The sequence below is a fragment of the Pelodiscus sinensis genome, chromosome 19, assembly GCF_049634645.1.
Source record: "Pelodiscus sinensis isolate JC-2024 chromosome 19, ASM4963464v1, whole genome shotgun sequence".
NCBI lineage: Eukaryota > Metazoa > Chordata > Testudines > Trionychidae > Pelodiscus > Pelodiscus sinensis.
The window spans coordinates 16,351,980-16,373,435 of NC_134729.1; the positions used below are offsets into that span (position 1 = coordinate 16,351,980).

General features: G+C 64.4%; 1 protein-coding gene across 4 annotated transcripts in view; it reads left to right on the forward strand.

Moving 5' to 3' along the window:
- The window catches only part of LOC102447168 (AT-rich interactive domain-containing protein 3A), a 66,837-nt gene extending 48,507 nt beyond the window's left edge, over window positions 1-18,330 (forward strand). For 3 of the 4 annotated variants that reach the window (XM_075902638.1, XM_075902639.1, XM_075902637.1), the window contains exons 4-9: window positions 8,345-8,417; window positions 13,318-13,501; window positions 14,452-14,696; window positions 15,726-16,022; window positions 16,741-16,830; window positions 17,635-18,330. In XM_075902638.1, coding sequence (XP_075758753.1) covers window positions 8,345-8,417; window positions 13,318-13,501; window positions 14,452-14,696; window positions 15,726-16,022; window positions 16,741-16,830; window positions 17,635-17,828 — 1,083 coding nt within the window. In that variant the 3' untranslated portion in view covers window positions 17,829-18,330. The remainder of the gene's footprint in view (window positions 1-8,344; window positions 8,418-13,317; window positions 13,502-14,451; window positions 14,697-15,725; window positions 16,023-16,740; window positions 16,831-17,634) is intronic. The other variant, XM_075902640.1, reaches the window with a different exon arrangement.
- Window positions 18,331-21,456: the final 3,126 nt, after the last annotated feature.

Consider the following 21,456-nt stretch of genomic DNA (forward strand, 5'->3'; position numbering starts at 1 on the left):
TGGGACCAGAAACTGTGAGCGTGAGAGTAACATTCTTCTCTCCACCCCCAGTGTGAGCAGGGTTGGAACCTGGGAGTTTTCGCACCATTTCCCCAACCTGCAGGGGTGATTCGGGTAGCAGTAGTAGGCTGTTACCCTCTGGCCCCCTGTGCACTGGCAGCCCTAGAGCACAGCTTTAACAAGGGGGCAGAGCGTGGACAGAAACAGGCCCATCTGGGGAGCAAGCAGCATGCTCCACCTGCCACCAAGGGGTTTAGCTGCAGGCTCCCCTGCGCCATGTTAGTCTCGTTGCTGCTGTGTGGCAGGAGCATCACCTCGTTACGGATGATTAGGCGCCTCTGGCCCCTCTGCTCCCGCTCCACTGCTTCGCCCTTGGGAGTTTCTCCATGCGGCCCCCCTGCACCTGCGCTGGGCCCAGCAGCTGTGGGTCTGAGCAGGAGGGGGGTGTCACCATGGAACAGCTCGTTCCTGTGCGGCAACTGGCAGGCCCCTACGAGAGCCCCTCTGCAGCGTGGACCAGCCCCGAGACCTGGGTTCTAATCCCAACTCTGGCCCGGTCTGGCTTTGTGAACCTCAGCAATTCTTCCCCTCCCGCCCGTTTGTCTCTCTAGTCTGGGACTGTAAGCTCCTGGAGTCCAGGTCTGGGTAGCACCTTGAATATCTCCGCTGGGCCCTCGAGGTCACACAGACAGTAGCGATATTTGTGCGTCCTGTTAGCATTAATGGGTAGCAGGTTTAAAACTAATAAAAGAAAGTTCTTCTTCACTCAGCGTGTAGCCAACCTGTGGAACTCCTTGCCAGAGGAGGCTGTGAAGGCTAGGACTATAATAGAGTTTAAAGAGAAGCTAGATAATTTCATGGAGGTTAGGTCCATAAAAGGCTATTAGCCAGGGGATAAAATGGTGTCTTTGGCCTCTGTTTGTCAGAGGCTGGAGAGGGATGGCAGGAGACAAATCGCTTGATCATTGTCTTCGGTCCATCCTCTCTGGGGCACCTGGTGCTGGCCGCTGTCGGCAGAAAGGATACTGGGCTAGATGGACCTTTGGTCTGACCCAGTACGGCCGTTCTTATGTTCTTATGTTCATTGCTAATTACAAACCCTACACACAGCAACCCCTCCTCGGCACTGGCTGCCTGCATGTCTAATTGAACGTTTATTATACTTGCCCAATTCCTTGCAATCGTTAATTGAATTTCCCTAACGGCTCGTTGGGTTTTTAATAGTATAAACACACGTCAGAGTTGTTTGCCCTGGAGTGTAATGCATGAACATTGGCACAAACCAAAGTTCTACTCCCGTGCACCTGTTAATTTCAGTCGTGTGGCGTAAGCAGGGCGGTTATCAGACTGAACCCTTGATGGCTAGTTTGTCAGTTTCACATATTGCTTAAACAAAAATGAATTTCGGTTCCTCAATTTTTTTAGAAAAAGGCCTGACTTTTTGTGATCAGTACTTTTAAGTTTCGTTATTCATAATGGGACAAAAAAGCGATGAATTGGGATTTCACATTTATTTTTATCTGTGCTGTTCTCTCTTTCATTTAATTTAGCTGAAAAAAATAAAAAGGTAGAGAGAAATACAGGAAATAAGGCACGAGCTGTAGAACAAGGACAGCGTCAATGCAAAGCAGGTTCTGTGGCGGGTTTTTGGAATTTGCTCTAACTTCTTGGCAGTTCTAAATCGGTCTCTTGGCACCTGCTTTCCCGTAATGTTGGATAAATCAGGGAGGTGATCCAAAGAATTTTTTAAAGTGCTTTAGTGGGAAAAATGCAAGAACCTGCCGACGGGTGGGCACTGGAAGGTTTGTATGTCGGTCTCCCACCCCTCCCCTCGCTGTATCTTCCCATGAAAGCTCTTACGTATTCTTAAGTGTAGACCAAGCCTCGTTCCTTGAAAGGGCCCAGAGCTGAGCAGCTTAGCAACACGGCTCTGCTGAGAGGAGCGTGCTGCCTGGGACGCTCCCCTGGCGTTGTGGTCTCTGGTTTCACGAGGTCGGAGTTCAGCCAGGTGCGACTGCATTCACCCTTCTGGGCGAGAGATTTTGTTCTTCGAAGCTGAAACAGATGGTGCTGCCCTTTAAGGGGCAGAGGTTCTGTGTGGGGACTGGCTGCCACTTGGACCCTCCGCCAGTGACTTAACCGTGAGCTCTTCCCCTCTTCCCTTTCGCTCAGGAGCCTTCGGAAAGCTCCCCGAGAAGTCCGCTTCCTGCTCCTCATGCCAGCGAGGCCAAGTGGCAGCAGAGGTGCTGGGGCCGTGCCCGGCTGGGCTCCAAGGGGAGCGGCTTTGGGGCAGAGGGGGAGCGACCCCGGCCGTTCTCTCAAAGGGAGGGGTATGGAATTCGGCCTGGGTCCCCCGGACGAGCCCCGTCTTGGTGTGCAAAGGGCAGGGGCCCGTCCAGCCACCCCTCTCCTGGTCGGGAACCAGGGACACCAAGGGGGCTGCGCTTTCCGGAGCAGCCAGCGATTTGGGGCCAGTGACGCGGCCTCCCCGTTGGCACCCAGGCTCGCTTCGGAAAGGCGGGGCCCGGAGCGGGTTTTGTCACGTGGTGGGTTTGGGTTGGTGGTTGCTGTAGAGAGTGGATTCATTTTGTAACGGGCAACTCAACCCCAAGCAGGTATTTTAACAAATGGCCGGTCGGCGGTTAGCGTCCCGCAGGGCACTGGGTTGCTTGTGACCGTCTCTGCCACCGACGGCTCCTGCTCAGAGCATCTGTCCTCTCTCTGGGCAGGCTCCCTCACCCTCTCCTCCCCGCCATGGCCACAGGCCCAGGGTTAACCCTTTGGAAGCCATGTTTAGAGGGTGACCTACACAGCCAGCTCCTTCCTTCACACACTCACACTTGCCAGGCTGCACAGACCCATGACCCAGAGCCATTAAGGGAGTTGACCAAGGTCCTGGAGGGAGTCAGTAGCAGGTCCTCCAAGTGCACCGTTGGTACCATACTATCCCTGTCCTTCCCTCAGGGCTGGGCACAGGGCACTATCTGCCTGCATCCGCCTTCTCACGGCCACCCTGAGTGGAGGGGAAACCTGTGCCCCCTGCACTAAGGCGTTCTGCCCCCACCCCCATGTGTTATCAGCCCGGACAGCTCTCTGCCCCCAGCCCCTGCATTGGCCACAAGCTGCCGGGAGGAGCCAGCCCCTCCAGAAAGCACGCGCGTGGGGTGAGGTGCTCTGGGACAGGGGCCGGGGGCAGACGAAGGTGGCCAGCAGCCCGGGAGCCAGCCCTGTATTCTTGTAGCAGGCCCCCCACCAAGCGTGCAGAGTCGAGGGCCCTCCTGGCCCACACAGAAGGGGGCGTGATCCTTTCCCCCAGTGCAAGGAGAGTCCTGCATGGGGCTGGCCCTTTGCGCCGCTCGCAGTGCGGGTGTATCATCCCGGGCCTGCGCCGTGGTATGGGACCTGTAGGCCTGTCGAGTAGGGGGCGATTTTAAAACGTTTGCCTTTTCATCAAGAGATTCCTTCTGGAACAAGCGCCCGGTACGGACACGTCAGCTGGCATCAGAGCGCTTGTGGCCTGGCCTAGCCTCCCCCCTCCTGTGTAGGAAGAGCTGGACTGGGGAAAGTGCCCTTCTAACGGTGTCGCGGTCTTGGGGTGATACCGCTTGAATTGTGACGGTGTTGTTAACACAGTGTCCGAGCGCCTCCCCATCTTGCATGTCTTCATCCTCATGAAGCACCTCTCTGTGGCAGGGCAGCGCTGTCCTCCCCACGGTACAGGTGGGAAACTGAGGCAGAGAGAGGCTAAGTGACTTGCCCAAGGCCGTGGAGGAATTCTGTGGCAGAGCTGGGATTTGACCCCAACATTCCCAAATCCCAGGCTGGTGCCATGACCCCAGGATCTTCCTTGCCCTTGACTACTGGCTTTTGGGTCTGTGCGGTGAATGGGCCAGGGAACCAAGCAGGAGGTATCTGGGGAGGACTGGGTTGGGTGCAGGGAGCTGGGCCCAGCTGGAAATGCACAGACTGAGAGGCCACAGCACCAGGCTGCTTAATTCAGCTCTGCTGTTCCCGGGAAGGGGGCTTCTGGTCCCCGTCCCCCCACGGCTGCTACAGCTGTTTGGCAGCAGCCCGGCCCAGAGCCGAATTCGGCCAATGGACGGGACCACAGTGTCCTCTGCTGGCTCTGGCTCAGGGCCCGATTCCCAGCAGCAGAGCAGGGGCCCGCCCTGTCGCCTCCTCCGGCGCGCTCAGCCCTCCGTAGGATCGGGGAGTCTGCCACAGCTGAAGTTTTCTGGGCCCCCCAGTAGCCGGGCCCCAGGGTTCCTCGGCTGGCCCCCCCTTCCCTGCAGAGAAGGAGACAGCAGCTGCTCCGGTGGCTGTAACTCCTACCGGCGGGGCTGGCTCGCTGGGCGGGCGGAGACTCGGAAGTGGCCTGGGCTTGCAGCTGGTGTCGGTGAGAAAAGCAGCTTCTGACCTTTCGCCTGGCTGAGCCTTTATCAGCCTCCCCGGGGAGCTGCGGGTTTAATGGCTCCTGTGTAACACCTAGGCAGTGATGTCTGCTGGCCCCCTGCTCGGGAGTGGGCCGTGTTCCCTGGCCTCGGAAGCCTCATTAGCCGCCAGCCAGGGGTAAATGACACTGGTGGAGGCGGGAGTTTGGCGTTCAAAGGATCAGCGCCCTGGCTGCCAGTCCTTGCTCTGCCACAGACTCCCTTTGGGACTTGGGCAAGTCACTTAGCCTCCCCGTGCCTCAGTCTGCCCATCTGTACAATGGCAAGAATAGCCACCCGTCCTCGGTGGCTGGGAGGTGTGAACTCTTATTTGTATTATAGTCCTAAGAACAGCCAGGCTGGGTCAGCCCAATAATCCATCTGGCCCCGTGTCCTGTCTGCCCACAGTGGGCAGTGCCAGGTGCAACTGAATCCCCAGTGGGCACCGGCGGGGGGATGTATCCTAGATTCACAGAATCCCAGGGCGGGCAGAGACCTCAGGCAGCATCGAGTCCAGCCCCCTGCCCAAAGCAGGACCAGCCCTATCTTGGGGGGTGGGAATTCTGGGCTCCAAAAATAGTTTTGTTGGCCCTCAGTGGCCTCTGTCGGTGCCTGGTGGAGCTGCTGCTCTTCTCGGATCCTGCTTCCCCACCAGACCTGGGCTCACCCTGCAAAGAGGTAGCGGCTCCGGGCTGGCGCTGGGTGCTGGCATGGGGGAGCAGAGCTCAGCAGCCCGGGGCCCGTGTCTCTGCCGTTGGGTTCAAAGCTGTGTCCCCCACGGCCATGAACTCGCCCCACAGAGCTACCCTGCCCGGATCGGCTGCCCCTGGGCCCACCAGGCTACAGCCCAGTCCCTCGGCCGTGCAGCTGGCTCAGAGCCAGGAGACGTGGCTTGTGCTCTCTGGTGCGCTCCATGGTGTCCAGCGTGTCCGTCATGGGAGGCTGCGGGGGCCCTGACGCCCGGAACAGCTAACAGGAGCACCACCAGTCAGGATGCTGGAGGTGAAATGAGGGATAGACACCAGGAGGGATTACCAGGATAAGGCTATTAAGGGTGCAGCATGCTGGTTCCTAGCTAGCGGCAGTAGTAAGCTATTCCCTAAGCGGGTCACAGGATTTTCCCATTAGAACGCTTTTGACAGGAAACTGGGATTTCAGCTATAAATAAAAGCTTTTTTGATGACGAGTGTGTCCGCTTGCCACATGCAGAAATTAAACACCAACGCCCCCAAGCCGGAACATTTCTGTTATTTTCTCGCTTGGCAACACACCCGAGTGTGCCACAGAACAGTTCAGCACGAGCAGGGAGAATTGGGGTTGGCTGGAATTTGCCACGGTACGAAGTTGGGAGCAGCGTGGCTGTTCTCGGCGTGTCTCGTTTCTCTTCCGCGCAGTGTCCGGGACCTCCTGGTCATGCGCTAAGCACAGCGACTCGCGGCGGTCACCAGTGGCTCGTTCTCTCGGCCGCTTCCGGGTTGGCTCGTTTTTGCTCCGCCCGGGTTGTGGGCCGGTCGTTAAGGGAGGGCCTGATGCGTTTGCAGCAAGATGGCGCAGCGGTGGTTTCGCTCGTCAACGTCTCCGTATTTCACGCCTGTCGGGGATGCTCCTGGCCCTCTCCTCTGGCAGGTGTGTGGCAGGAACGGCTGTGAATGGGCTTTGCCTGCACCGTGCAAAAACTCCACCGCGCCTTGCGACAAGCCTCTGCGGCGGGGCTCCGGGGCTCACGAGGCTTTCTCCCTCCCTCCCCGGCCCCGCCCGGCCTGCTCTGGGAATGCGCCCTGCCGTCAGACAAGGGTGTGGTGCCCGGAGCACAGTGGGCGCGAGTAGAGATGGACGCCCACGGCGAGGCTGCATGAGAAGGCGCCCGTAGATCTCCCTGTCACCGCTTACAAGAACATCCCCCAGTTGGGTCCTGCTACGAGCCTTGGCAGCGTGTAATGCCCCGACCTGCGTCATTAACCCCGTCCGGTTAGTGGAGCGCTCACGCCGGGGCTGTGGAAGGTTTGGGGTTGGGGGGGAGGTCGGGCAGCCGAGGGTCCCTTTGCTGAAAGGAGGGGACGGGGCTTCCGTGCCTAGGGTCTCACTGAGGGCGAAATTCGCTAGGGCGGGCGGTGGCGGCTTTACGCCGGATGCTTTGTGAACAAGACTGGGAGCTTGTCCAGACCGGGCTGCAGAGCGTGGGGGTGCTCTTTGCCACACCGCAGGGGCGCAGTACCGGCAAAGCCGGGGGGCTCCCGAAAGCCCTCCCGGCCAAGGCACAGTGAATGCCAAACTCCTCGGAGCCAGGCAGGGTCACTAACGCCCGGCAAGCCAGGCCAGTCGTGTGATGCACGAGGAGGAGAACGGCCCATGGCTAGGGACTAGCCTGGCCCGCAGGACCCGGGTGCCACCCACAGGTTGGCAGCGGGATTCGAACCTGGCACCTGCAGCAATGAAACAGGGCACGTCGCCCGTGTCACTCCAGAGGCAGGGGGCCCGTATCTGCTAGGAGACGAGACGCTCTCAGGGAGCGCGTTCCAGTCGCTGCTGGTCTTGTACCGGGGCTGTGCCTGGGATCCCGGGGTGCTTGGAGCTGTACGCCACAGAACGGAGGGATGGTCCCCGCCCCTTAGATGCGGCGAGCGAGGAAATGGCCTTTATTGGACCAACTTACCCTCACCCAGCTTGTCTCCAATATCCCGGGGTCGCCTGGCTACAGCCTCACTGCTTTACGCGCCCATGGGCACGGGCATGCTGTGGGCCGCTCCTTTACCCGTCTAGGCTGTTGTGGTTCTGCGGGGCGGGCGGAGAGCCCAGATCCTCAATGGGAACGAGGCCTCTGAGGCCCTGTCTGGCCCGTGGGCCCCACAAGCCGGCGAACGGGAGGGCGTCTGGGCGCTTCTCGGGCGATTCGGGGCCGCGGGTTGGCCGGGACGTTTCCCGCGAAGTGTCCAGCGCCCGTGGGACGGAGGCGGCGGCTCGGTGCGATTTCACGTCCCGGACCTTTGGGGCGTGTTTGGAAAGGGTCCGAGGGGCGAAGCTCCCACCCGCTGGCGCCAGCGACTGCCGCTCTTGCTGCCCGGGGAGTTAATGTCGCGGCAGCGTCCCCCTGCCCCGCCGAATCTCTGAGCGCCGCTCCCGGCTCCGCAGGCTTCCCGTCCGGCCCAGAAACTCCTCCCCAGCCGCGCAGGAAAGCGCTTTGCAAGGGGACGAATCTCTGCGCTGTGACCCATCGCGGCAGACGCCGGCCCCCTCGAAGATCCCTGCCCCGGCCTCGTGCCCCTCAGCGCCGTCGGCCCCGCGTGTGGCCCCAGGGCCTTTTCCGTGCAGGGAGCTGAGCGACCCCCACTCGGTCAGTAGCTCTCCCCCGTGAGCAGACGGCCCTGCTGCCTGCTCCTGGGAGGAGATGTGGTGGCTCTTCCTCCCAGCCGCGCAGGGCGTGTTCATTGCCGGGAGCCGGGTCCCGCCGGGGTGGGCCAGCTGTCCGTGCACATCAGCTGCTGCCAGGGATGCTGCGGCCGGCCAGGGCTCCCGAGCCAAAGGGCTTTCCCCCTCCCCCCGGGGGCCTTGGTCATGTGGGGCCGACCGGCTGGGGCTCTGCCCCCAACTCGGGAGGCTACGCTCCGGGGGCCGGGCTCCTGCTGGAATGGGGGGTACAACGGCACCAGGCACCTTCGGAAACTGCCGCCGCCCACTCAGAACCCGGCGTCGCTGGAAGACAGAGGCCTGGCTGCATTTCAGGAGTTTGCTTATTGCAGCCTCCCCCGTTCTCCCTCCGCTCGCCAGCGACCTCAGCAGCCGAGTGCCCTGCCTCCTACCTAGCCAGCCCCCCGACACGTCCCCTGCCCCAGGCTGGGCCGGGCTCTCCGGGAGGGTGCTCATCCATGGTCCCCCCGGTGCCTGGTGAGTGATCTCTTCTCCTTCTCTCTGTGCAGCTGTACGAGCTGGACGGTGACCCCAAGAGGAAAGAATTCCTGGACGACCTCTTCAGCTTCATGCAGAAGCGAGGTGAGCCGGGCCGCGAGCTCGCGGGCGTGTCCCCTCCTCCCACGCGCCTTTCGGAGCCCCCGCTTTTAGTGGCGCGCTCGGGGATGGGAACGCGTCGCTGCGCTCACAGATAACTGATGGGCCGGGGTTACCCACGGGCTCCCGGGACCTCTGCACACAGGGATCCAGCCGGCTGCCCTGCAACGGGGGGCGTCTCCATCCCCAGGGCCGTCGGGGGGCAGGGCGGGGCTGCTCGCGCCGGGGGCTTGGCGTGCTGCGGGGCTGGTGGTGTCAAACCCCCGTGACTCTGCATTGCAGGTTGATAAACGCCCCCCACTTCCCAAAAGGGTTTTGCTTCCCCTTGACAGCCTCTGGCCGGCGGCCTGCGGATGCCGCGTCCTTCCCCTGGTACCGGTGCTGCCGCTGTCCCCTCCGCCATGTCTCCCGTTGGGCAGCGGGGAGCTGCCTCTGGGACCCTGCTGCCGGGCTTGAGAAGCGGGTTCCACCCCCCCCGCGCGGCTCCGCTCGCTGCCCAAACGCCCGCCGCTCCTCCGGCGCCGCCAACGAGCCGCTGGCCGGCAGCTGGTGCGTACGCAGAGGGGCAGCGTCTGCGCAGCGGAGCAACCCCCCCCAGATACCGCGGAGCCGAAGTCTCCGAACGCGGCACGTGGGTTCTCGGGGGTGCGGAACAGGGAGCGGCCGGCGCCATGATGCCTCGTTTTGCCACGGAAACGATTGACGGACAGCGTGAGCCGGGGGGTGACGGGTGACCCGGTCCCCTGGTGCGCACAGCCGTACTGGCGTGGACCTGCGCCCCGCCCGGCTGGAGCAGCCCTGCCAGGCCCACACGGCGCACTGCGGGCCCGTGAACGGGTTAAACATACCGTATAGGGCGGAGGCACCGGGGGCTTGGACGGCTGCTCTCGGAAGCTAACTCCCCGCGGAGAATGAGGGCGCAGCCTTGAGTGCGCGGGGCCGAGGGGAGCGTGGTAGGTAACGGAGGCATCTGAACAACGGCTTGTTCCTGTGCCCGAGAGGGGGTTAGGAGGACCGGGTCAGATTTAATCCTGCAGAGATTAACCCTCGTGGCCGTCAGAACTTCTCCCAGAGCATCGCTGCTCGCGTTTCCCTAAGGGGCCAGGGGAAACTGAGGCACGGAGCAGCTGCGACTCTCCAGAGAGTCACTCGTGGGCCGCGGCCATGCTAGGAATAGGACTCTGCAGTCCTGCCTTCCAGCCTCATGCCCTCAAGCAGGCCGGTATTCGGAGGAGGCTGCGGAAAGCAGAGCATGGGGGGATACAGGGCCAGTGGGGGAGAACAGAGCCGGGGGATGAACAGCGGGTGGCCAGGTGGAGGTTACGTGGCAGCGGGGACCCTGTGGGGTAGCTGGCCAGGTCTCAGCGTCAGCATGGAGCCTGCAGAGCAAATTAACGCCCCTTGGAGTGGGCTAGCAAGCCGGCGCCTGAGGCGGACGAAACACGAGGCCCAGGTGTTGGAAACGCTTGGATCCGCTTGCCCTCGGCCTTGCGCCCCTCAGAAGCTGCACCCGGCTCCCAGGATATAGCCACTAACCCTCGGCCGGCCCGTGGGCTCTACGCTCCCGGGCCAAAGCTGCGGTGGGGCCGACGGCATCGGCCAGGCAGCGCCAGCGCCCTGCCAGCAAGTAACCGTGCTGTTCTAGCGCGCAGGCCCCGCGGGGCTGGGGCAGGTCCGTGGCCGACAGCCCCCGCAAGCTGCTCCCCACAAACAGGTTTCCCCTCCCCCTCCATGCCAGGGGCCTCTTCTGGGCTCTCCCCGGCCGCTCGGGGCTCAGCGGGGGGAGAGCAGGGAGGGGGTGACACAGACGTCTCGGGCCTCTCCCCTCCCCCTTGTCACTCTGGGGCTGCCCACTGGCCTCTCCCGGCCCTGCTGCGGTGCCTGCCGACGGGCAGGACTGGGCTCACCGGTAGAGACCACCGGCCCCTGGCTGGAACCTCAGGCTCCAAGGCAGATGTGGCCACTGGTCTGACCCCCCCCCCCCGTGCCGCTGGCACCCGCCCACCGCCCCCAGGAGCCTGGGCTGTGCAGGCACCGACGGGCCGTGGCCAAGTGAGACGTGCCCCGATCAGAGTCCGAGAACCCAGGAGCTGGAAGGGGCCTCGAGAGGCCCCCAAGTCCGGCCCGCGGCCCTCGCGGCAGCACCGAGCGCCATCTCGATCTCCCGGCCGGGTCGGTCCGACCTGCTCCTCAGTCTCCCCAGGGATGAGATTCCACAACCCCCCCGGGCAATTTAGTCCAGCGCTTCACCACCCGCCAGGCAGGTTTTTCCCAATGTCCAACCTAAACCTCCCTGGCTGCAGTTGAAGCCTGTTGCTTCTCGTCCCGTCCTCAGAGGCCCAGGGAACCATTTTTCTCCTTCCCTCTTGTGGCCCCCTTTTAGGTCCGGGTAAGCAATCCTGCTAGCGAGCGTCAGAGCCGAACACGGGACCTTTGCGCCTCTGACTCAGGGACGTCTGCCTGAGCCTGCAGGCAGCCTGGGCCACGGGGTGTTCCCGTCAGCCTCCCTCTCAGGCCTGTTGCCTTCCCCACGCCGGGGCAGGGCACTGAGCTGACTTAATTTCCCAGCTCTGCCACCGTCTCCCTGTGTGACCTTGAGCAAGTCACTTAACCTCCCTTCCATGCTGTACAGTGAGGAGGAGCCAGGTCCCTCTGCCGTGTTCGGGGCAGGGAGACCCGTGCTTGTGGCCTGCATGCGGCACCCGACGCCCTGAGCCGTCCCATCCTGTAAACAATCCCCGTGGCTTGGTCGGCAGCACTTCAGTGATGGGTCGGAACCTCCCCCGGCCCCCTCGCCCCAGCCCTGTTTCCCGTCCTGGTGTGTGTGTGTGTGGGGGGGGTTGCTCTCGGTTTCAAAGGCAGTAAGTCGCTAAGGGCCAAGGCAGGAGGGGGACTCGTCATTGGATTCCCCTCCCCCCCTCGGCACCCTTCCCCTCCCCAATCACCCAGAGGTCACCACGCCCTCCGCTCCCGCGCCCCAGCTGGCTTGGCTGGCCATTGACTCTACAGGCAGCTCTTGATGAATGGCTGTATTATAGCCCAGCCCCCGCCCTGGGTACATGTGGTCGCTGCCTCTTTGTATAAACATCCTGCTCCCCCCCCCCGTCGTTCCCCCCCCCTGCGCTCGGCCCCAGCTCTGCCCGAAGACGCTGCTCAGGTTGCTCCCGGCAGGCGCGAGGTTGCAAAGAAGCTGCTCGCTCCGGATCCTTCTCCTGCATTTGGCCCGTCTGTTCTCGGCTGGGGAAATCTGCCCGCAAACGGGGGGGGGGGGGGGGATATTTCCGTGCAGCCGCGGCGGCCGGCTTGATTTCTCTTCCCAATGGCTGTTTCTAATGGCGTGGGGGGTCGTTTTCCCAGCTTCCGATTGACAGGGCCCTGGGTGGATACGAAACGTGTCTCTGTAGCTGCGGAAAGGCGCGGCGGCTGCGGGCGCCCGTGGATCCCCAGGGCTGCCCCGTCCGTTGTGGCTGGGCATCGGGAACTTGCCAGTTCAATCCAGGGACCCCTCGAAGTCCTGTTGCGTTCGTTCCTCAGACTGTGCCCATCACCCTAGTGTCTGGGCGCCTTCCCGTCGGGCATTAAGCAGCACAGCCGACAAACCTCCCGCGGTGGCTGTCCTTTCGCCTGCTCCCCGGGGCTGCCGCAGGGGCAGTGCAGCGGGTCGGATTTTTTAACTCGTCTCTCCGTGTTGTTGGTGGCAGAGGCTGGTCCAAGACACGGGCCCGGCACTCGGCGCTGGTTCTGGGGCACCTTGTTCCGTGGTCCGGGACCAGCCGCCATAAACGTTCCACCTCCGGCACGGAGGGAACAGCTCCCAGCCCCCGATGAGAGGAGCAGGTCGGTTCCAGGAGGCCTGATGGTTTGTGAATTCCCAGCCCGGCCTGCCTGCTCGATTTTTTCCCCCCGACCAGGCCAAGCTGTCCCTGCCCCGGGAGACAGGGCTGGGGTGGGCGGGATCCTTGCCTGGCTCCGGGTATCACTGAGCAGCAGCCGAGACGCCGCCCAGCCACGCTGCAGCCTCAGGGTTACAGCCCTGCCTCCCACCCAGTTTTCTAGCGGGCGCATCCCTAAGCATCCTCGGCCTGGCCCCAATCCCGGGATTTTTATCAGGAGGGAAACCGAGGCACGTGCCGTTTTCAGCCTCCCTGGGCAAGTGGGGCCCCTTGGTAACTCCGGGCGCGGGACTCGGAAGGAGCGTTTGGGGCCCAACCCCCCTCGGCTCCTCTTGGCGTGTGAACGGCCCGGCTTCGTCTGCTAGCGCCACCTGCTGGGCGCGACGGAGCGGGTGCCCTCTGCGCGCACTGGACGGGCAGAGCAGCCGGGAGCGAGCGAGGCTCTGGGGAGAGTGACGCGTCTCTGACGCCAGCCGCAAATCGCCTGGGGGGGGGGGCTGGTTTTCTCTTCATCACATCCTCTTCCTCCCCTCCCCTGAGTCCCTCCCTGCCTTCTGGGGCTTCCAGGGGCAGGAAATCAAGTCAACCAGCCCGTCAGCTAGGCCGTGGGGACTCTAGATCAGCCCAGGCCAATACACCAGGCTCCAGCGCGTGTGCATGTCCGGCCCCCGCCCGGCGGGCATAAAAGAGGTGGAAATAGCAACGTGCAAATATGCGACCCCTCCCCCGGGCGCTGCTGGACGTCAGCTGGGCCCTGCTTCCCCTAGTGCGTCTCCCGTTGCAGTCCGTCCCGCAGGCCTCAGCTGTGCTGGGTGCCAGTGACACGTGGGCGGGAAACAGCGAGAGCGGCCCAGAGGGGAAACTGAGGCACGGTGCAGCGATCGTGCAGGAGCTAGGGAAGGGATCCCGGGCGTCTGGATCCCACTTGCTCCCTGCTCCTCCGTCTCCCGGCCCCTACTCCCTGCAGCATCCTGACCTCCCCCTCTCCACAGGGACCCCCGTCAACCGGATCCCCATCATGGCCAAACAGGTGCTGGATCTGTACATGCTGTACGTGCTGGTGACCGAGAAGGGGGGCCTGGTGGAAGTGATCAACAAGAAGCTGTGGCGGGAGATCACCAAAGGGCTCAACTTGCCCACCTCCATCACCAGCGCGGCCTTCACCCTGCGGACGCAGTGAGTGTCCTGGGCTGGGGGCCTGCCCTTCCGGCCGGCTGGCGGGTGCCCGGCCCCGGCTCTGGGATACAGCCGCGGCGTGAGACACAGCCCTCGGCGGGAGGCTGAGCGCCCTCGTGCACCAGTGGGGGGGGTGCAGGAGCCAGTGAGGCGTTCACCTGGGGGTGGGGCGGGGGCAGGGTGGGGGCCTGTGAGGCGCTTGGGGGGAGAGATGGAAGGGGCTGGCGAGGCACTCGGGGGGGGGTGCAGGGGGCCGGCGAGGTGCTCGGGGGGAGTGCAGGGGGCTGGCGCGGCGCTGCAGGGGGAGGGGTAGAAGGGGCCGGTGAGGCGCTTGGGGGGGACGCAGGGGGCCGGCGAGGGGCTCCGGGGGGACGCAGGGGTCCGGCGAGGGGCTCCGGGGGGACGCAGGGGGCCGGCGAGGTGCTCGGGGGGAGTGCAGGGGGCTGGCGTGGCGCTGCAGGGGGAGGGGTAGAAGGGGCCGGCGAGGGGCTCGGGGGGGGGCGCAGGGGGCCGGCGAGGGGCTCCGGGGGGACGCAGGGGGCCAGCGAGGTGCTCGGGGGGAGTGCAGGGGGCTGGCGCAGCGCTGCAGGGGGAGGGGTAGAAGGGGCCGGCGAGGCGCTCGGGGGGGGACGCAGGGGGCCGGCGAGGGGCTCCGGGGGGGACGCAGGGGGCCGGCGAGGTGCTCGGGGGGAGTGCAGGGGGCTGGCGCGGCGCTGCAGGGGGAGGGGTAGAAGGGGCCGGCGAGGCGCTCGGGGGGGGACGCAGGGGGCCGGCGAGGGGCTCCGGGGGGGACGCAGGGGGCCGGCGAGGTGCTCGGGGGGAGTGCAGGGGGCCGGCGCGGCGCTGCAGGGGGAGGGGTAGAAGGGGCCGGCGAGGGGCTCGGGGGGGGGCCGGCGAGGCGCTCGGGGGGGGCAGCAGCGCTGCGGCTCAGCGGGCGTTCCCTGCGGCAGGTACATGAAGTACCTGTACCCCTACGAGTGCGAGAAGAGAGGGCTCAGCAACCCCAACGAGCTGCAGGCCGCCATCGACAGCAACCGGCGGGAGGGCCGCCGGCAGGGCTTCGGGGGCTCCCTCTTCGCCTACTCGCCCAGCGGCACCCCCACCCTGCTGGCCTCCCCCAAGCTGCAAGGGCCGGCCCTGGGGCTGGCCGCCACCAACGGCGGCCCCGGCGCCCCCCTGCCGAAGATAAAGAAAGGTGAGGGGTGGTGGCGGCGCTGGGGGGCGGGGCACTTGGGGTGGCGGCGGCGCTGGGGGGCGGGGCACTTGGGGGTGGCGGCGGCGCTGGGGGGCGGGGCACTTGGGGGGGGGGGCTGGTACCCGGTGCCGGCAGAGCCCTCTGCAGAGGGGAGGCAAGAGCATCCCTGTGTCACTTGTGGGCTACCGATGGCAGGGCCAGATCCCAGGCGTTCTGTGCGTCCGTCTGTCCCCCAGCCGGGGACCTGTACCCCTCCCCCGGCTGTGCCCGCTGCAGCTGCCACGGAGAGGCGCTTCTCACCTGGCCCCCAGCTGCAGTGGTGAGAGAGGGCCGGGGCTGTCCTCTCTCCCCCCGGGGCTGTCCTCTCCCCCCCCCCCCGGGGCTGTCCTCTCCCCCCCCCCGGGGCTGTCCTCTCCCCCCCCCCCCGGGGCTGTCCTCTCCCCCCCCCCCCCGGAGCTGTCCTCTCCCCCCCGGGGCTGTCCGCCCCTGAGCCCCTGGACCCAGCCCCGCCCCAGAGCTGTGAGCGACACACGGAGCATTGCGGGAAGGACCCGAGCGGTGCTGTAACTAGAAAGGGTTTGGGGTCTATTCATCTGAGACCCAGGCCTGGCTGCTGCTGTGCCTGGGGCGGGGCGACCCGTGTGCAGAGCCTCTTGTTCTAGGTCACCCGGGAGTCCCTGGCCCCCAGACCTGTGCTCCGTTCTGTCCTGCGCCAGCTCCTTCAGCCACATGGGTGACTCTGCTCACCCCCCATCAAATTATCCCTCGACTACTATTGGGGAAACTGAGGCAGGGCGAGGGGGCAGTAACTTGGCCCAGCTCTCACGGGAAGGCAGCTGAAAATGGGGCCTAGCTCTCTTGCCGTCCAGCTCCCCTGATATAACCACTAAGCACTACTCCCCTCAAGACTAGGCTTGACTCCCAGCGCTGTGCCGCGATGCATAATGCCTGCGCAAGGAGCTGGGGGTGTGTTGAGCCGGTCTGGCCCTCGCGAGCTCCCAGGACTCCCAGCCCCTCTCCCTGTTGCAGAAGAGGACTCCTCCCTCCCCATCCCCCTGCCCAGCCGCCTGCCCGCGTCCCTGGCTGGCCACCCGGTGGTAGCGGCCCAGGCTGCGGCCGTGCAAGCGGCGGCGGCGGCCCAGGCCGCGGCGCTGGAGCAGCTGCGAGAGAAGCTGGAGTCCGGGGAGCCTCCGGAGAAGAAGATGGCTCTGGTGACAGAGGAGCAGCAGCGGCTGATGCAACGGGCCATCCAGCAGAACCTCCTGGCCATGACGGCTCAGCTCCCCATGAGCATCCGTATCAACAGCCAGGGGCCCCGCTCGCCAGGTGGGGAGCTGGGGGGGGGGCGGAAAGGGGGCCGCCGCCCTGCGTGTCTTCCTCAGAGGTTAGCCTAGGGTGCCCGACCCTGTCCCAGCCGGGTGGAGCAATGCCGCCCCCGGGCGCAGCTCGCCGGCCGTGGGAGTTGAACCCGCAACCTCTGGCTCTTAAATCGGGAGCCGCCTGAGCGGGTAGGTTGGTACCCTGCTTCCTGTCCCGCGTTGGGTGACTCTGCCAGGCCTCGCCCCACGGGGAAGGGCCGTTGGACTAGCCAGCCTTTGGTGGAACGTCTGAGCCAGTGCCGCTCTCCGCTCGGCCCCTCCCCGCCCGCTGGGCTCAGCGTCTCCGGGCCCGACCCTCCTCTGGCAAACCTGCAACCCCACAGCGCGGGCGGAGCTGGGTTCGAGTCCCCGGGCGGGGAGGTCTCTGCTTCTCGTATCAGAGCCCAGCCTGGTCCGCAGGGCTCGCTCTGCGTTCTCCGCCCGCCTCCCACGCCCTCCTCGCGAGGCTGGTGTCCGGGCAGCCCAGCTGCCTCTCCCGGGGGCGTTGGGAGCGTCTCCCGGCAGGCCCAGGTGCTGGGTCCCCAGCTGTCCCTGGAGAGGGGTTTCCGTTCCCTCCCCTGCGACTGTCCCGGAGGACGGGGTGGAGGAGGGGTCTGCAGGGCCCGCTGAGCCTGGAGGGGCCGGCCAGTCTCGGGTGGTTTAGACTCTGATTTCTCTGGTGGCAGAAAACCGTCAGGACTCCGGCCCGAGCCTGGCCCACAACGGCACCAACAGCATCAGCATGTCGGTGGAGATCAACGGCATCGTCTATGCAGGTAAAGGGGGGCGGCCGGGTCGTTCACCCCCGTCGGGCCAGGCAAACGCCGAGCTGCTGGGTCTCCCTGGGGACCCCGTGGACGTGTGACTGGGGGACATGGCCCAGGAGCCCCGCAGGCCTGCAGCCTGCTCCGGAGAGAGAGGGCAGCCCCGGCCCTCTCTGGCTGCTGCCACTCCAGCGGGCCCAGCTCGGGGTGGGGTGCATGTCCCCCGGCGGGGGAACCGGCTCTGGTCTGGGGGTTCCTTTTCTGCAGTCCCCTCCCGGCCTTTGCTCCCTGCCAGACTCCCCTCTTCCTTTGCAGGCTTTCGGCCACCACGCTAGTGTAGCCATGTGCACGGTTAACAGTCACGGTTCCCTGCGGGCAGCTGGCTTAAAACCCGGCTCCCTGTGTGCACCAGCTCCCAGGGAGCCGCCTGCCCCCCCCCCTCCGTGTGTAACCCCTGAGATGTTCAGTGGTTACACGTTTACTTTATCAAACACATTTTAACATCCCTTCTCCCACCCTGTCCCGCAGGGACCGAGGCTCTTGTGGGTTATTTCACGGAGCAGTGTTACTCCGGCCACCGAGAGCCCTGCCCTCGTGCGGGGCGTGGCACGAGACCTAGTGAGGGGCCGTTCCTGTTCCAAAGAGCGCCGTCTAGCGAGACCCAGTTGGGAGGGGAAACTGAGGCACAGAGACTCGCTCAAAGGCAGCACCGGGGGCTCCCAGGCCAGGGCCTAAGCCATCCCTGGGTGGGACCAGGCGGGAGCCCTCTCTCCCCTTCCTCGCTGGTTCCCCGTGGCAGGTAGGATCCCCCCCAAGCCTCTCCCTCTTGTCTGTCCCCAGGTGTGTTGTTCGCGCAGAGCCCCGGCCCCTCGGCCACCTACAGCAAAGGAAGCAGCGGCAGCCGGAGCGGCGGCGGCGGGGCGGGTGGCAGTGGCGGCGGCGTCTCCCAGGCTGCCCCGGCCGGTTTGTCCGCCCCCCCAACCGTTACCTCTAATAACTCTTCGCCTTAAACCCCCCCTCCCCCCACGGCAAGGCCTCATCTCACCAAAAGACACAAAAGCAGATAAACCCGCCCCCCCCCCGGCGCGCCTACCACAGCTGATGCCAAAAACCAAACTTGGATCTGGCTTTCCCGGGGGCCGAGGGCGGAACCCCCCTCTCCCTCCCCCGAGAGGCCTGGCGAAAGAGTTTTGCAAGGAGAAAAGCTTTAACGCGGGGGGTTTCATTAAAAGCACCCTGGACTGCGAGCCAGTGGTTAGCCGGTGGCTTGGGACCGGCCGCCTCCGGCCAGGACTGCACCTCACCGACACCCGCTTTGCACTGTGTGTTTGGTTTGCAATTGTGCTCTTCTGGATACCTCCCGACAGACACAGTCGCACCCACGCCCACGGGCTGGCGCTTTTAATGAAGCCTCCCAAACTTTTTTTGGTTTATAAACCAAAATTTGCAGCAGCAGGAGGAATGTCCGTCTTTTCCATCCTTTTTTAATTTTTTTTTTTTTAAGAACTACACTCAAACAATCTGGCATTTTACAAGCTGGTTATTTGGATTTTTTTTTTTTTTTTTTTTTTTTTGTAAATAGCTTCTATTTTATTCTCTAAAAAAATCAAACGTTAACACACACAAATGATATCTATCTATCTATCTATCTATCTATCTATTAGTATTCGTTCAGGGAAACAGGACTCGGAAAACGTGTCACCTCCTTTTCTTTTTCTCGTGTGGTCGTTGGATGTTGGTTTTGGTCGGTTTCGATCCGTGCTACTTTCTTTCAAGCGTTGGCGGCACCCACGGTTCGGGAGAGAGCCAGGGTGACCCCAGCGAATGAGCTCAGGTGTTTGTATGAATCGGGGGCAGGGGGGTTAAACAAGCTCCATTTGGGGATTGGGGGGTTGGAATTGTGTAGCTGATCTGCCGTTATTAGGAGGCGGTTTTGTAGAGCTGCCTCACTGGCAAAGTCTGCGTTTCTGGTATCCGTTCCCGTCGGGGAGAGGAGTAACGGGTCGGGGGCTCCCTCCCTCGGCTCTGCGCTCCCCCCACACCCAGCGGATGGAGCCTGGACCTCGATCCAGCCCTGATCCATTGAAATGGAAGGGATTGCACGCCACGCCCGTGCGTAAGAGCGGTGCTCTGGGGCAGGGAAGGCAGGCGGCGTAAGGCGGGGCTGTCTGCACTCCCTTCGGGTGGAGGCCCGTGGGCGAGACGGGGGCGCCAGCCAGCACTTTGCCGTTGAGCTGTGAGCGCGGCGCAGGCGGAGCCGGGTGCGTTAGAGCCTGGGGGGAGGGCGCGGAGCTCGACGGCGGCTGCCCGCTGCAGCGACACACGTCTCCTGCCGGCAGGGTTTCCTGGGTGTGAGCCGCGGGGCAGTAGAGGCCGCGCGTCTGGCCGGCGGCAGAGAGGTTTTGCATTGCAAGACTGAACGGCCAAGCTGCCGGCCCTCTAGCGCGCAGCCTTCCCAGGCACTTAAAAGAAAGAGGGTTCCCAGCTGGAGCCCCTGGGATTTCCGTTAGAGCAGCCTCCCATTGGCTTAGGAAGGGGGACGCGGCTCCGTGACAGCACGTGGCATGGGCTGGGCTGGGGGCGTGGCAGTGTGCAGTGGAGGCTGGGGGCGTGGCAGCACATGGCACGGGCTGGGCTGGGGGCGTGGCAGCACGTGGCATGGTCTGGGCTAGGGGTGTGGCAGTGTGCAGTGTGGGCTGGGCTGGGGCGTGGCAGCACGTGGCATGGTCTGGGCTGGGGGTGTGGCAGCGTGCAGTGTGGGCTGGGCTGGGGGCGTGGCAGCATGTGGCATGGGCTGGGGGCGTGGCAGCATGCAGGGCGTTGGTATGTTCAGAATCAGGCTCTGAGGAACAGCGTTCGAGCCGGGCGCGGGGCAGGGAGACAGCTGGTCCCAGGTGGCCGCTAAGCTCTGGGCAGGGAGCCTGCCAGCCCAGCCAAGCCACGGGGCTCCCTCGCTTTCTGGCCACGACCGGCCAGAGTCCTGGGGCTGGAATCGCTCAGCCGGCTTCGCTGGCTTCGCAGATCGCAGCAGTGGGACCCTCCGCTCCGTTGCCAGGCTGGTGAAGGGTCCCATGGGCTGGACAGGCGGAGGGAGCTGCGGTCGGCATTCTGGGCGGAGGCTTCCGTGTGATCTCAAAGCTCGTGTGCTGGGAAGGGGGCACACGTGTGTCCATGCGTGTCTGTGCTGCCTGCGTGTGCGCCGTCCGCGGGGGAGGGGGCAGCGCACCAGCCTGCCCCCGAGCCTTGGGCAGGGGCGTGCGGGGAGACCCGACGCCGCGCTCTGAGCTGTGCGAGCCCCAGAGATGTGGCAGCTCAGACCCAGACTCCGCGGGGCAGAGGGTGTAGGCGAGGGCCTGGAGCTGGGTTCTGGTGCGACGGGGATTCAGATGCGGTGCCTCCAGCGCCGCGGACGCTGGGTTTTTCCTCCCTCCCCCCTTGCCTCTTCTATTCCCTCTGCTCTGGCTCGCCGGGCGAGGGGAATTGGCCTCCAGCTCCCATCGGCTTGCACCTAACACCCGCTGGAGAATCCCTGGGTTCAGCCGGACCTGGGGCCCAAGGGAGGGGGGGTTCCGGTGCTGCTCCGTGCCGCCGGGTGGCGTCCCGCAGGGCCGGCCGGCTGCACTTGGTCTGCTGGGGGTTTTCTTGGGGCGTGTGTTTAATTGCTCAGTGGAGAACAAGGCTCTCGCTGAGCCCTCCGCTCTCCAGGGCCTGGCAGCACCAGGCTCTCCGTGCTTAGGCCCAGGGGGGCCACGTAACGAGCTCCGTGCCGAGGTCCTGCCGCGGGAGGAGACTCTGCTCAGCGACACTCGGGGGCTCAGGAGCCTAACGCGTCCCTGCCGGGAACTCGCTTGCCGGGCACCGAGCTCCAGGAAGGCCCCCGGAGCCGTGCGAGCGGAGCGTGCCCGGTGCTTGCCAGGACCAGGCCTCTGCCCGTGTCCTGCTGGCGCCGTGTGGTGCCTGCTCTGCCCACTGCACCTGCCTGTCAGTCACTGCCCTGCCCAGGGCCTGACTCTGGTTCTCAGCTGCTGCCATGTGCACCAGGGCGGGTGACGCGATGGTGAATCCAGTCGTGCACTCACCTTTGCCCTGGTGCGTCAGGATATTTTTATACACGTCTCGTCCTGCTGAGTTTTGTGCTTTTCCAGTTGCTAGACCGGCTCCCAACCTCCCCAGCCTGCTTTTCGGGTCACAAGCTGTGCTGACCCCGCATGCCGCCAGCAGCCACTGGCCTGACACCTCCCTGCTCCGCTGGAACGCGGCAGAGAGAAGCGGCTCTCACGTCAATACTACTGGAGAAGCCAGATTGTGCATGTCCCCCGCCCCGGCTTCTTACACCAGACCTTGTCTGCTCGGGGCTGAACCAGCAACCTCCTGCTGCTGCGGTTCCGCTGGGTTTTTGTTTCCAGATGAAGAAAAGAACCAGACAAATCAGGTGCACTGGATGAGTCAGTGAGGTTCCCGTTTTCCATCTCTGCAGCCTCCACTCCTTTCTGGCTGGCTCCCGGGGCGTGGCTGGCGCAGAGACTAGGGCTGGGTCCTGGCACGGCTCTGTGCAGGCACCGCGGGAAGCGGGCAGATTGTCGAAGGAATCCGGCACGTCGGGTCGGGAGCGTTGGTCAAGGCTGGTCACAGTGGAAG